Source organism: Gobio gobio, assembly GCF_949357685.1.
Source record: "Gobio gobio genome assembly, chromosome: 5".
In the NCBI taxonomy this organism is placed as follows: Eukaryota; Metazoa; Chordata; class Actinopteri; order Cypriniformes; family Gobionidae; genus Gobio; species Gobio gobio.
Genome location: NC_137101.1, coordinates 7,212,110 through 7,226,686, shown reverse-complemented (window position 1 = coordinate 7,226,686; position 14,577 = coordinate 7,212,110). Strand labels below are relative to the sequence as shown.

General features: G+C 40.5%; 1 protein-coding gene across 3 annotated transcripts in view; it reads right to left on the bottom strand.

Annotated features, from left to right (window-relative positions):
• Positions 1-14,577, bottom strand: part of ano2b (anoctamin 2b) — a 54,455-nt gene that overhangs the window by 39,114 nt on the left and 764 nt on the right. For all 3 annotated transcript variants that reach the window (XM_079816946.1, XM_079816944.1, XM_079816945.1), the window contains 11 exons: positions 13,320-13,358; positions 12,673-13,011; positions 3,788-3,886; positions 3,407-3,564; positions 3,192-3,246; positions 2,879-2,930; positions 2,188-2,243; positions 2,056-2,103; positions 1,900-1,964; positions 1,439-1,573; positions 750-910 (listed from right to left, as the gene is read on the bottom strand). In XM_079816946.1, coding sequence (XP_079673072.1) covers positions 750-910; positions 1,439-1,573; positions 1,900-1,964; positions 2,056-2,103; positions 2,188-2,243; positions 2,879-2,930; positions 3,192-3,246; positions 3,407-3,564; positions 3,788-3,886; positions 12,673-13,011; positions 13,320-13,358 — 1,207 coding nt within the window. The remainder of the gene's footprint in view (positions 1-749; positions 911-1,438; positions 1,574-1,899; positions 1,965-2,055; positions 2,104-2,187; positions 2,244-2,878; positions 2,931-3,191; positions 3,247-3,406; positions 3,565-3,787; positions 3,887-12,672; positions 13,012-13,319; positions 13,359-14,577) is intronic.

Here is a 14,577-nt window from a genome sequence, read left to right as displayed (position 1 = left end):
ACCTATAGCTATGTAAGTAAAGCTAGGATTTCGAACAACAGGGTAAGTAAATGATGACAGAATTTTCGGGGGGTGAGCTATCCCTTTAAAGCTTCTCAGCAAAGGCCTAGACAGTGTGTGTTTGCTTTGAAACGCCATTGGATGGCTAATTAATACATCTCAGTACCTACATATAAACAGATGCAGTCTCTCACGCTGCTGGGGGTCTCTGTATGAGTAATAATGTATAGCTTCTGCTACCCCACGTAGGTGCCAAAGACGGGTCGGTGTCAGGAATTGAGTGGTTTCACAATGCCTCCATCAGCCAGGCCCAGGGACGCAGGCAGTGAGAGAAAGAGGTAACACTACTCTCTGGCCATTCAACATCTCTTCAACTCCATCACTATGGAGACTGCAGCACTTCTGCATGTTAATGCTAGCCGTTTGAACTGGTCTCATATTCAACAGGACTGAATAACTGATCTGAGGGAGTAAATAATATACAAAAGTGGCTAATATCTAATAATACCCTCATTCTTGTGTTCAAAAAGCAAAGTAGGGGAATTGAATGTTTTGGGTCCTGAGATATTTTGACAATGTATGGATTGCTTTTGTCTTCCACAATAATCTTCAATGTTTATCTTCGCATTTTTAATCAGTTGTCACCCCTGCGCTAAATGCTGATGTATGTACTCGTTCAAGAATTAAGACTCATCGAGTCTGGAATAAAACAATGGAGATAATGAAACGAGAGGGATTTTAGGTCGTACCCCAGAGGGACATGAAGATGGCGAAGAACACAGTGGCTGGGTTGTCAAAGAGATGGCTGGCACGCGCTGTGCCACACGCTGTGCTCAGATGCCAGTAGTCACATGCCCGATCGCAGAGGGGACACATAGTGAAGTTCTGATCCTCGTCACACATCTCCTGGCTGGCAGAAACACACACAAAATTAGACACAGCCGTGCAACAGTCCAACGAAATAAATTAATTATGGCCCTGTTATGGTGCAGCGTGTTCATCCATCAGCGTGGCCCAATGTCTAAAGTATCAATTAAAAATGCAACACTATTTTATCTTGTGACCTCTGAAAACGTGGCTGCACTGGGCAGAGAAGTTCACTGTGGTCTCAAAAAGAAAATTGCCTGGTTCACGGTGTACTCACACAAGTGCTGACATTTAAAAGGATCACAGTATTCCCTGTGCTCCCCTGAGATGTTTCAGTCACAAATGCATGCTTAGCACATTCCTAGAGCACTTGCTATTCTAGCATAAATTAATCCCATGAATCAGACACAACAGCATAAACACCAGAACTATGTTTCTTGATTCTAATTATCATTTTAATATCAGTGGACTATCATAATCACAGTTAGTTACTCTCAACCTGGCAGCTGTCCCATGCCCACCCACATCAGGGCCCTGTGCCCAGCTCTCGGTGGGCTTTACTGGCACATACCTAGGTATGTTTGTTTCCACAGTGGCCCAGCCGTAGAAGAACACGATGATGCCCACCACAGACGCAGGCATTAGAAGCTGAGTATAGACACCAAGCCAGGCAAAATAGAGACCTATCTTCTCCCCAAAGTACTTCCTAAAGGTTACAAAGAAAACATGGGAGTTGCATCAATGAAATATTAATTTAAAAGCAGAGGTGCCAAATTGTTAAAAATCAAATTTGATTAAGGGATGTGTGCAAAAAGTGCATGCTGCATTGTGTATCCAACTATATTTTATTTCAATGTATGTTTTTAAATAAAATTCAATCATTTTTTCTACATTTCAATGCAAAAACAAATTAGAAATAAAGATATGCATGAAGAACATATTTTGTTTTACTATTTTCCCCTGTTGTGAAGTCAGGCACTGATTTGGGAATTTCTGATCTAAAGTAATTCGTCAACGTGATTTGACAGTTACCTTATAAGATCAACAGGCTGATACTTGTAAAAAGCACCGTATCTTGCCCATTCATCATGTAACAGCTGAAACAGGTACAAAAACAAATTCAGAATTTGATAATATTCCTCCTTCTGATTCATTGAAAAAAAAAAGAGCAGCACAATAGCAGCATACTTGTCTGTCGTTCTTCGCCTCGGCTTGTCCACTGGGGTGAAAGTCTCCCTGGAATCATACAAAAACACATTTCAAGTCAACCTGAAAGGAGAAAGAAAGTACAGAGGAATCTAGAAAAAAACAACAACTCACATCGTGCAGCGGGAATGCTGAATCATAAACGCCGTTAGCTATCAGCGTGGTGATACCTGCAAGGCGAAAAAGAGAGCACCTTGAAATACTCGACATCATCCGTGGGAATAATGATTGACTGCTATGACTTTAAAGTGACCCAACTTCATTGTGTTTGGAAAGCCGACAGCCCGAGTCCTGGAGGCGGAAGACAGCTGACATGTAGAACACAGGCTTTAATCAAAGTAATTAATCAGTCCTCAAAGGAACGACACGTACGCTCTGGTGATTAGCCCTCAATTAATAAAGTAGCTCCCCAGCAACAAGCTGGAAAGACCACCACTACCCACCGCCCCCCCTCTTTCCACCTCAATGGACCCGGCTTCAATTCGGATCCCAATCCCAGAACTTTATGACCCAATTTACTCAGTTTGTATGAGAGAAAGTCTGAGAGACAGAAAGGAAGGGAGGGGTACGGACGAAGAACTGAAGAGAGCACAAGCTATCCCTTCTGCCGGATAGCCTCCATCTCCCAATAGCCCCCGGTGGTCCGTCTGCGCGCTGGCTTGGTCCAAGGGAGCATATGGCATGGGCTTGTGTTGCACACTGTCCCAACTGCACCGTGCCCACTTTCAAAGCTCACATTCTGGCTATCCTGAGGATTCCCTGAACACTAGTCCATACTTAGGTTATGGATTAACATATTACTAACCCATGGTTTGGCAGGTCCGTGCGCAGGCGGTGCGTCTGAGGATTTCATACACCTGGGGCAAATAGCAAGAGAGAGAGAAAGAGTGAGAGAGAGATACAAGCAAACAATAAACCTGAAAATTGTTCCTGGAAAACTCCCAGTGGAATTGGTTTCCTAGAACTGAGCCTAGAGACGGCAATCCCCTGCTGCTATAGCAAATAACTTGTGTTCCCTCTTGTATATCGTGTTCTCTTCTCAACAGCCAAAGAACATCTATCAGATTGTACCATTCTGGCTGAACATAACTTTCACAAGCAAAGCAAAACAGACTCACTATTCGGCTCCTTGTGGCATTGTCGAAGAAGGTGTCCTTTGACTTGATGTTGTACCTGCAAAAAGGCCAAAAATAGCCATGAGACATCCATGAATAACCCAGATGCCTATGGCAATCAAACAAATCCTGTTAAGTCCTCTAAGAGAGGAAGAAAATCCCATGTGGCCCCTGATGACATTTAACCCCACATCACCCCAACCACGGCAGGTTCTCACAGGTGGAGCTTGTCCCGGGAGAAACAGTGAGAGAGGAATTTGGTGCGGCTGTGCTCTTGCTCCTGATGGGGTACTTTGGGCTGGAACGGTTGATTTAACTTCCTCCACAGTTCGTTCATGGTGGCGGCCAGACCTTTTTCTTCCCTCAACTCGTAACTCTGAACAAGAGACACAATTTTCACGGTCTAATTCAGCAGCAAAGCATCAGATCATCAATCAGCATCATTCGTTGGTGCTTTTCCCTCTCTCCCTCACATACATCAGAGACACACTACATAACGCATGCAGGGCTTTCTGAGGGCTTGTGGAGAACTCATATAAGGACATCCCAAGGGACTCGTGTCTGTCTTGAGAATAAGAGAAAGCTCTGCTGTATCCTACCTTCTTAGTGGGCACCTTGATCTTGAGAAACTCTGCCTCTCTGCTCAACACCTGCCAAGGTGCATGTAGCCGGATGAAAGCATGACCATGAGCCTTGTTCTGGGGAAAGAATCAAAGAGAAAGGTCTTGACATACTGCCTCCATGTTGAATAAAATGCTACAATCAGAGAACAACAGAGAAAAAAAACCTAAAGCTTAAGCAACGAACCTGTTCTTAAGACAAACTTTGGTCGAGGACAATTAAGACATGATAAACATGTATGCATTTTCTATTGAATTTTTATTTACCGCAGTATTTCGGCATTTAGCTTTGATTTTGTACCTCTATAGGAATAACAGCTTGTCACTGGAGCAGTAAAAGGGACAACATTATAGGGGAGAGCGGGGCGCAACCTAACACTTTTTGACTTTCTCAGTTTGTGTAAATTCACTTGGGGTTCAGACTATTTATTTTTTCCCACACATATTTTTTCCTACAGTATATACTTTTTTCTTGATTTATCTCGAAATAATGGAAGTGAAATGTGACAACAGGCCCGATAGGTGGGGCATGTTGTAACATGTGAGGGGCACAATGTAACATGACCAAATGACAGCTTGAAATGATCAAAAAATATCCAAGACCAACTAAAATATGTTGTCAATAAAATACAATTATTAACTTTTTCAAATAAAATAATGGCATTTTTTTAATAATTTAAAAATAAACAAATTTTTGAGTTTGACAACAAATGCACCGCAAAACACAGATATACAGCATAGTTCAAAAATAATAATAATGAATAACTTCTGAACATTGACTCTCAGTCATTATTCATATTTTTCTCATGCGGTTTCTCAATAAAATTAATAAAAGTATAGAATATAATAGCGTAGTTATAATAGGGGCTCATTGTAATGCAGTGTGACAACATGCCCCACCTGTACAACTGGGATTTAAACCTGGCTAGTGTTTTAGATCAGCATTAAAGAAAGATCTCAACTGTTAAATAAAATATTTAAGATTAAAATAATATCTGATTTGTCTAATTTTAAATACAAACAACGAAAAACAAACAGATATGAAAAATTAACTCAAGTAGTAAATTTACTTTTGCTATGGTTAAATAAATGTTCAGTGATATCTTCCAAAGATTTTTAAATTTTGGTGCAATTTTTTCTCTATATCGTATTGAAATGGCAACTAGTAAATACACTACGTTTCGTCATGCTAGGATGTGTGGAAAGTTTTAAACCAACCCTGCGTTAGGTTGTGCCCTGCTCACCTCTACATTATCTACCCCTAAAATGTGCACATTAGTACCTCAGAGTTGTAATATGTACCCTTGAGGTACTACTATGAACCTTTGAGAGGTAAATAAGGTATAAGATGTCCCTTTAAGGGTACTGCCCCATAGACAAGCTATTGAACCCCTAAAGGTCAAATTTTTGCCATTGTTTCTAGAAGTGTGGGAAATGCATCTGTGCAAGTTCTTAAATGCTTTCATTACTTGGAAAACAAGAAAACAACAGAATTTAATATTTAGGCCCTTTATGCATTCTTGGAGGTTTTTGGGGTCGTGGATTTTAAGGTTAAAGCACATAAATATGTTACTTGAGCTGCAAAGTTGTCTCTTTTATGTGAGGCTATTCTATTTTCTAGATTCAATTCAACACCAGCCTCACGCTAACAAATGAAGTGTTTATGTGTTGTGGTTATACTTGCATATTTTAAACTCCAATTTGAGTTGCTGTCCACTTGCATCTTAGGTTTCTGTAAAAAGTATTTTACTGTAAAAGCATTTCACATTCGCTTAAACATGCTGTGAAAATGATTGCCGGTGCTAATCTATAGCATGCCACAAACACATAAACTGAAAATAACCCAGAATGGGCAGTATCGTTGTCAGAAGAGTGGCAGATTGTCATCAAGCCCATCTGAGAGTCCCTAAAGAGGGACTATATATATTACATAAACTTGGGGGGTATGGAAATGATCTCTTTTTGCGAGTTGTAGCCATGAAATCCAACACTGAAGCTACGTCGTGCCCATACAGAGATGACAGTAACTGTATCTGTCTGGCAGTGGTCAGTCATGCCATCTAGAGAAGCATGTGTTAAGAAGAAAGGAAGATGAAACTGAAAGAGACATTGAGATGAGATGAGAGTGATGAGACAGAAAGAGATGATGGAAACCTGAGGACATCCTCGCCGTCCCCTGCGTTCCAACACCACGGGTGTTTTTTCTCTGCCCCCTCCAAGAGAGATAAAAATAACATGTGGATCTGAGAAGGTTAATTAGGATAAGATATTCCAATTAGTACTTCATCTCAGCAGGGTAAGGCAATTAGGTCGATTTGAGCACAGTCTGAGCGGGAGCCATCACTACAGGAACCGACTGCAACTGACATTTGAGGGGCTCCCAAAAACCTGTGAGCGGAAACGGCTCTTCATGGCAGAGCCCTGTCTTTGACATTTGGCATAATTAACTCAAGAAAAGAGTCGAGAAACAGCATCTCTGAACGGACGCAATCCTAAGAATTCACGGCTCACACACACCAGAGATGCAAACTCTAGCCTGAGATTCGAACTGAAGTCGCACTTAAGTCACAAATAGTGTGTGACTCGACTCAGATGAAAGACTTGTGAACAGTCTACAAGGAGAAGACACTGTTCAGATAAAAGTCTCTTGAGCATGATGTAACTCTAGTGAGATTATGCAGTCATTAGCTGCGTTTACATGGACCCCATATAATCCGATCGCAGAGGTGGACATTAACTAAGTACATTTACTTACTTAAGTACACTTTACTTGTATCTGTACTTTACTTGAGTATCATTTTTTCGGGAAACTTTAACTTTAACTTCACTACATTTAAAAGACAAATATCGTACTCTTTACATTTCTATCAAGGTCCTCAAAGTCAAAAGTCATTCCTGTAGCAGCTTTGAAAGTCAGTGGATGATTTTTTTCTTCTTTAAAATGTTTTTTGTTGTTGTTTTTTTGCAGACAGTCTATCAGTAATCACTCTTGTATAGGGTCATGTGAAGTTTCCCAACATTTTTTGAACACTGATCAGTTTATAGCAAAATGGAAGAAGGCGGTTCCTGTTTCAGTTTTCTGAAAAGATTAAAGATTAGTTTAGTTGGCATACACTTGATGCATGTCTCAGAAAACGTTCAAAAATGTAAACGTCTGGGAGAAAGAGAAGAGAAAACAGTTGGGAGAACATCGGATGTGTATCTGTGTATTGGATCCGTGCATTTGGCCTTAAAGTGACAGCAGCTTTGTAAAGAGCTTTGTAACTTTTATTCAAGTATTTAAATTAGTTTAAGGTAGTCGTATGCTAGCATGTCGGATGTAGCATCACTGACTGGCTTAAACCACCATGGTGGCATAATGTGCATTTATACAACAATGCAACAATAATAAAATAATGCATTGACATTAAAAAAAATGAATTTACTTTTGAAACTTAAGTACTTTCAAAAACAAATACTTCTGTATTTTTACTTAAGTAAAAATCTGTTTTTAGAACTTTCACTTGTAACAGAGTAATATTTGACTAGTAGTAGTACTTTTACTTTTACTCAAGTAATAGAGTTGTGTACTTTGTCCACCTCTGTCTGATCGTAACCGGGCTAGTAGCACAATCGGAACCTAAAAGTCACATGTTACCACGTCAGTCGGAATGAATGGGTCAGATCTGATTTCTGATTAATTTGGATTGTAAGGGGTGGTTAATTCCTTTTGTAATCCGATCGAGAGGAAAATCTGGAAAAGTACTGCACATGTGCAATGACATAGAAATAGCATATAGAAATGACGTATGATGTGTGGAACGGGCTGTTCTTCCTGTTAAATTAAGTGTCAGAAATGATTGTCCTGTCACTTAACGTCTGTGAAGTGGAGAAGGACAACATCCCACCAGTACTTGTTTCGGACTCATCCACAGATGTCTGTTTTGGCCGTTTTGGGCGAATAGGCGTTTTTTCCTGTTTGTGAAATGTAAGGAGCACAGCATTACGGTTAATTTGCTCATTGTCGCCTAATTAGGACCCGAAATATAAAAATATTAAGTCTGCTTTTTAAAACAAAGAAAAGGAGGATGGTTAGTATGCAACAACAGTGGGAAACTCTGTATATGTGTGCAGTGTGCGCATAAATCCAAACATAAGCTTGTGACATAACTCACACATCAAACTGATCATTTTATTTAGCGTTCATGTAAACACTACGTTCGAAATCATCAATTGCAATGAAATCATTCAGACTGAAGCAAAACGTGTCCATGTAAACGTATGTACACTCACCTAAAGGATTATTAGGAACACCTGTTCAATTTCTCATTAATGCAATTATCTAATCAACCAATCACATGGCAGTTGCTTCAATGCATTTAGGGGTGTGGTTCTGTCAGAATGGAAAAGAAAGGTGATTTAAGCAATTTTGAGCATGGCATGGTTGTTGGTGCCAGACTGGCCGGTCTGAGTATTTCACAATCTGCTCAGTTACTGGGATTTTCATGCACAACCATTTCTAGGGTTTATAAAGAATGGTGTGAAAATGAAAAACATCCAGTATGCGGCAGTCCTGTGGGCGAAAATGCCTTGTTCATGCTAGAGGTCAGAGGAGAATGGGCCGACTGATTCAAGCTGATAGAAGAGCAACTTTGACTGAAATAACCACTCGTTACAACCGAGGTATACAGCAAAGCATTTGTGAAGCCACAACATGCACAACCTTGAGGCGGATGGGCTACAACAGCAGAAGACCCCACCGGGGACCACTCATCTCCACTACAAATAGGTAAAAGAGGCTACAATTTGCACAAGCTCGCCAAAATTGGACAGTTGAAGACTGGAAAAATGTTGCCTGGTCTGATGAGTCTCGATTTCTGTTGAGACATTCAGATGGTAGAGTCAGAATTGGGCGTAAACAGAATGAGAACATGGATCCATCATGCCTTGTTACCACTGTGCAGGCTGGTGGTGGTGGTGTAATGGTGTGGGGGATGTTTTCTTGGCACCCTTTAGGCCCCTTAGTGCCAATTGGGCATTGTTTAAATGCCACGGCCTACCTGAGCTTTGTTTCTGACCATGTCCATCCCTTTTTTGACCACCATGTACCCATCCTCTGATGGCTACTTCCAGCAGGATAATGCACCATATCACAAAGCTCGAATAATTTCAAATTGGTTTCTTGAACATGACAATGAGTTCACTGTACTAAAATGGCCCCCACAGTCACCAGATCTCAACCCAATAGAGCATCTTTGGGATGTGGTGGAACGGGAGCTTCGTGCCCTGGATGTGCATCCCACAAATCTCCATCAACTGCAAGATGCTATCCTATCAATATGGGCCAACATTTCTAAAGAATGCTTTCAGCACCTTGTTGAATCAATGCCATGTAGAATTAAGGCAGTTCTGAAGGCGAAAGGGGGTCAAACACAGTATTAGTATGGTGTCCCTAATAATCCTTTAGGTGAGTGTATTTTCTCCTGTATTACACAGCAGCGTTTCAACACGGCAACTTAAATTGTTTTATAGGGGTGGTTCCGTGGTTTTTTCTAGGCTTGGTTGTGTTTATGGGGTCGCAGTATAACATGTCTTAATACTTCTTTTTTTTTTTAAATCTGTATTTTTCTTATATTTTACCTTTATTCCACACCGCTGTCTCCACTGTCCTTTGAACGGCTCGTTTGCTTCATGCTTCTATGAAGCCCATCCCTCCGAAAAACGCAATGGTCTTAGATTGGTTAGATGGCCAAATGTAGTTTGTAGTTCTGCAACAGCTCTCTCTCTTTCGTAATGACTGCGACGTGGCCTCGCCCACTTTGTTGCGTGTTCGCGGGGGCAGTGTTTATGTTAATAGCAAGGGTTTATGATGTCACCAACCCGGGAAGAACCTTGTTGTAGTCCAAACCGGCCATTTTTGTAGGCAATAAACTGCCATAACTTCAAAAGACAATATCTCCGTTTGCATTGAACTTTCAGCACTGTAACTTTGCAGATACTGTTTATGCTCAAGCAGCAACATTACACACTAACTAAAGTTAAAAAGGTGAAATCGCATGCAACCACCCCTTTAATGCTTTTACAGACATTGATAACCAGAGAAGCACATGCATCTACTCTAGAAACTGCTTGCATAGCTGAAACTGTGACACATAAAGCATTGTAGAAAAATGAAAAAATACGAAGTTAAAGGGAATGGAAATCAAATCCCACCATAGTTACCCATTCATTTACTATGGGGAGTATGAGAAATTTTGTGCATTTACAAATTTATGAAATTAACCTGTAATGCATAAAAAATGACTAAAAGAGACTTGTGACTCGACTTGGACTCCACATCAACGACATGAGACTTTACATCAGTGAAGTAAGTTGGTTCAGTTGATATTAATGACAGCAATATAAATGCATCATGCATGCATATTCCCACCACTGAGAAAGGAGCACTAGTTAAACTCCAAAAGAGATCCCACAGCAATCACTAGCTGATACCAAATAGCAATTAACTACGGGGCAAGCATTCTAGCCACATTTCCCTCTGGTTATGTACATGTATTGCCTCCATAGAAAGCCAATGTTGTCCATCAAACTGGGGCTGTTAAGACAAACAAACACACTGCCACTGAAACAAGATACCAGCAGCAGCAGCAGCAGCAGCAGCAGCAGCGACGTCCCCTTGAGCATTGAAGATATTCAAAACAAAACTTCACTCCCTATAAAATCAATCCACCAGACAGCTCATGAAACAGTAAACCAAAACTAGCCTGTTCTAAAACTCCTGAAGTTATCCGAGACGTCGTATCCGCCAGACTGATTGTAAACAGTTACAATGTGCCGAGATAAGAGGAAGACCGCTGGTGAGACATGGTTAATGTGTGACTTGACCTGCTGTCCCTGCTCAGGCTGCCTGCAATCAAACTTCAGTTACCGGCTGAATAATTCAGAGTGTCTGACTGCAGGTATTTGTAGCGGTCACAGAGCACACCTCGAAAGAACCGCCCAGGGCAAAACATTATGTAATGATGGTGTTCGAACAAAGCAGAAGAAGAGTGTTGAATCAGGATACAGTGATCATGATAATGATAATGAAGATGATGAAAGTCATCATGACAAAGGCACATCTTGCCACCTCACCAGGCTTCCCACGGGGAAATGATGCTATAGAGTGCACTGTTTAATACCTCAATGTTTTTAACACCTCGTGCATTATTTTAAATAGTTTACATGCTAAAAAAATTTTTTTAATCCTAAATGATCTGAAAGACTCAGATGATTAAGTCAGTGTTAGAAATTTGGGGACCTATCATTTACAACAATGGCAAATAGCAACCCGTTAAATTTAGAGCAGAAATTTGGTCCCCTTTCAGGCTAGGGTACAGTTAACTCAGTGTGCTGTCAAAGGCCGGTTCACAGCTATTCTGTGAGAGAGTAGACAATCACTACTATTACCAGCCTGATAATCTTACTTGGCTTCACACCACAAGCATTCCCACCACAAGTCTAATCACCCCACAGATGAAGACACAGAGTACAAAACAATCACAAAGACAGAAATGCACTCTAACAAAGTGTTTTCTGCCACAGTTTTTCATTAAGACAAGAATGTATGTCAGCTTTTTAAGTTAACGTTTAGGAGATTTCACCTAATTCCCCAGATACAATATAAGCTCCCTAACAACAGATAAAGACGAGTTCATTTGGGACCATTAATAGTACCATACAAATTCAGTCCATTACTACATAATGGTCTGACGTACTCTTTCAGAGTAATGGCTTCAATAAAAAAACAATATGTGGTTGATTCCCAAGGACAATTAATAGTACCATACAAATTCAGTCCAATACTACATAATGGTCTGACATACTCTTTCAGAGTAATGGCTTAGATAACAAAACCATGATATGTGGTTGATTCCCAAGGACCATTAATAGTACCATACAAATTCAATCCAATTACTACATAATGGTCTGACATACTCTTTCGGATTAATGGCTTACAGAAAACAATGATATGTGGATGATTCCTAAGGACCATTAATAGTACCAAACAAATTCAGTCCAATTACTACATAATGGTCTGAAGTACACTTTCGGATTAATGGCTTACATAAAACAATGATATGTGGATGATTCCCAAGGACCATTAATAATACCATACAAATTCAGTCCAATACTTAATAATGGTCTGATGTACTCTTTCAGAGTAATAGCTTATAACAAAATAATGATATGAGGATGATTCCTAAGGACCATTAATAGTACCAAACAAATTCAGTCCAATAACTACATAATGGCATAATGGTCTGACGTACTCTTTCGGATTAATGGCTTACATAAAACAATGATACGTGGATGATTCCCAAGGACCATTAAAAATACTATACAAATTCAGTCCAATTACTACATAATGGTCCGACGTACTCTTTCAGTGCAATGGCTTACACAACAAAACAATGATACGTGGATGATTCCCAAGTTGGTCTGATGCCCTGTGAAATGGTAACTCAATCCAATACTAGCTGATCATTCACACACACACACACACACACACACACACACATAGACTATTAAGTAAACAATCTTTGAGAAACCAAATTAGAGTCCCTTTTCACAGTCAAGGTCTTATTTCCTAAGATTTCTTGGCTATGCTAGAAACGGTCACTCTTAGTTTGTGACTGATATTGTTTTTGACAAGGCACAACTCAACTGATCCAAAGTGACAGCTTTCGGTAAAATCAGCACCAGATGTGGCCCTTACGAAGATCAAAAGTGCAATTAGATGCATCTGGCTCAAGCAAAATCAATTCAATCTTGAATGAAGGCATGTACTTGAATGTAATATTCCACTGTACACCACAAACTAGAGCTATTCAACTTCCACTTACCTCCTTATCACGCTCAATTTCCAGCCCAGCGTCCTTTAAATTGCCCTCGAACTCTTCTCGGATCATGATTTTCTCCCCATCGGCAGGGTCCGGGGGTCCTACGTCCACCACCACCACCTCCACAGGTTCATCCTTCCCTCCCTCTGGGTCTTTTCCCTCCACTCCTAACGGATAACTACCATTGGAGATGGTGGACAGTCTGTGTTGACTAGGAGACCCCCTGACGAAGGAACGTTTTCGGTAGTGGTACACCAGCACATAGTCCACTTTCCTTCGGCCGTCAGCAAAGTACAGCCGTTTGCGAGGGTCCTGGTCCACGTCCATCAGGTTATTGGCCACCTGAACAGGTGAGAGGAGAATACAATGTACCCAGGCTCAGTGTTCATCGGCAGTGTGTGCGCATATCAAATTCAACACAGAAGAAAGGGAGGAGGGAGTATGGTGAGGATAGATGTAGGTCAGACTATTGCTTCTTAATTTGGCTGCTCTCAATACAATTTAGATTGAAAGTGAGAAGGCAATAGACACTTTTCATTGATGCCATTCATTTCTGGGTTATCCTTCATTCAATTTACTGGCTGTAGAACTAATGCTAACCTACAAGTATTCTAGAAGTACTATTCTGGAGAAATCAAAAGCATACTCACGTGTATCTTGTTGTCACTTGTCTGCAGCATGTTGTCACCCTTAAAGAAAAACACAAAAACAAGATGAAACGGCAACAGTCCCTCGGCGTTCCCGGAAGATTGTGTGCGTTTCTGGTGGCATGCCCGTTTCTGATGTCACCCTACAGAGACGGCGCCATCCATCTTTCCCTCTGTTTATCCATCGATCGCGCAAAGCATGAAATCCATCCGTCTGTCTGATTTTGGCACCGTTGAGTAGGAAGCGCAAAGATTTGCTTCACGCACAACAGAACGCATCTCCACAGAAACTTCTGATTTGTCCCTTACTAATTGTCCCTGAAGGAATACCTAGCGCGTCTCCAAGCGCCAGAGCGCATCATTACGCGCCGGAGGGGATTGCGCGCGTGTGTGAAGATGGATCGAGTCGCCAACAGGTTCAAACATTTTCTGCGCACATCCGATTAATACACACACCGTTCTCTACGAAATAGCGCAGTGATTTAAAGCTTAATATAAAGGCTTCAGTGGGGCTAAATGCTCCCATAAGCACAATGTGCTTGCTTCTACATGAAGAAATTGATGGACTGACACGTTTTTTGTTCAAATAAATTATAACAGAAGGCTGTTGTGAGTAAGCAATCTTGTGTAAACTAGTTATATGTTCTAGTGACATTTTATGCAAAAACTTGTCAGATATTGTTTAACAGTCCTGTTAATTTCAGTCACGTCTGGCATTTCATAACATCTCAAATGTTCAAAACGTTTAGTAAACAGGCTCTGACCAATTAATTGTGATTGGGGCTACTTTGCACATCCACAAATCTATTCCCCCCACTGAAGTAAAGTATTTTGTTGTTGTCTCTCCTCTGCCATCCTAGCAGTGTACATTTATTAACTATTAAGATACATATGCAACATTTTAAAACAGATTAAAACAGTTTAAAATAAGGTTCATTAGTTAACATGAACTAATACTGAACTGCACTTATAAAGCATTTATTTATCTTTGTTAATGGTCATTTCAACATTTACTAATGCATTATTAAAATCTTGTTCACATTAGTTAATGCACTATGAACTAACATGAGCAAACCATGAACAGCTGGATTTTTTATTAACTAAAGTTAACAAAGATGAACTAATGCTCATGGTTTTAACTAAAGCATCAACTAATGTTAACTTATTCAACCTTATTGTAAAGGGTGACCAAATGACATCACATTACCTGCATATGCAGAGACCTCAAGGATCAGGGAAGTTTCCAACAGGCGACCAACAG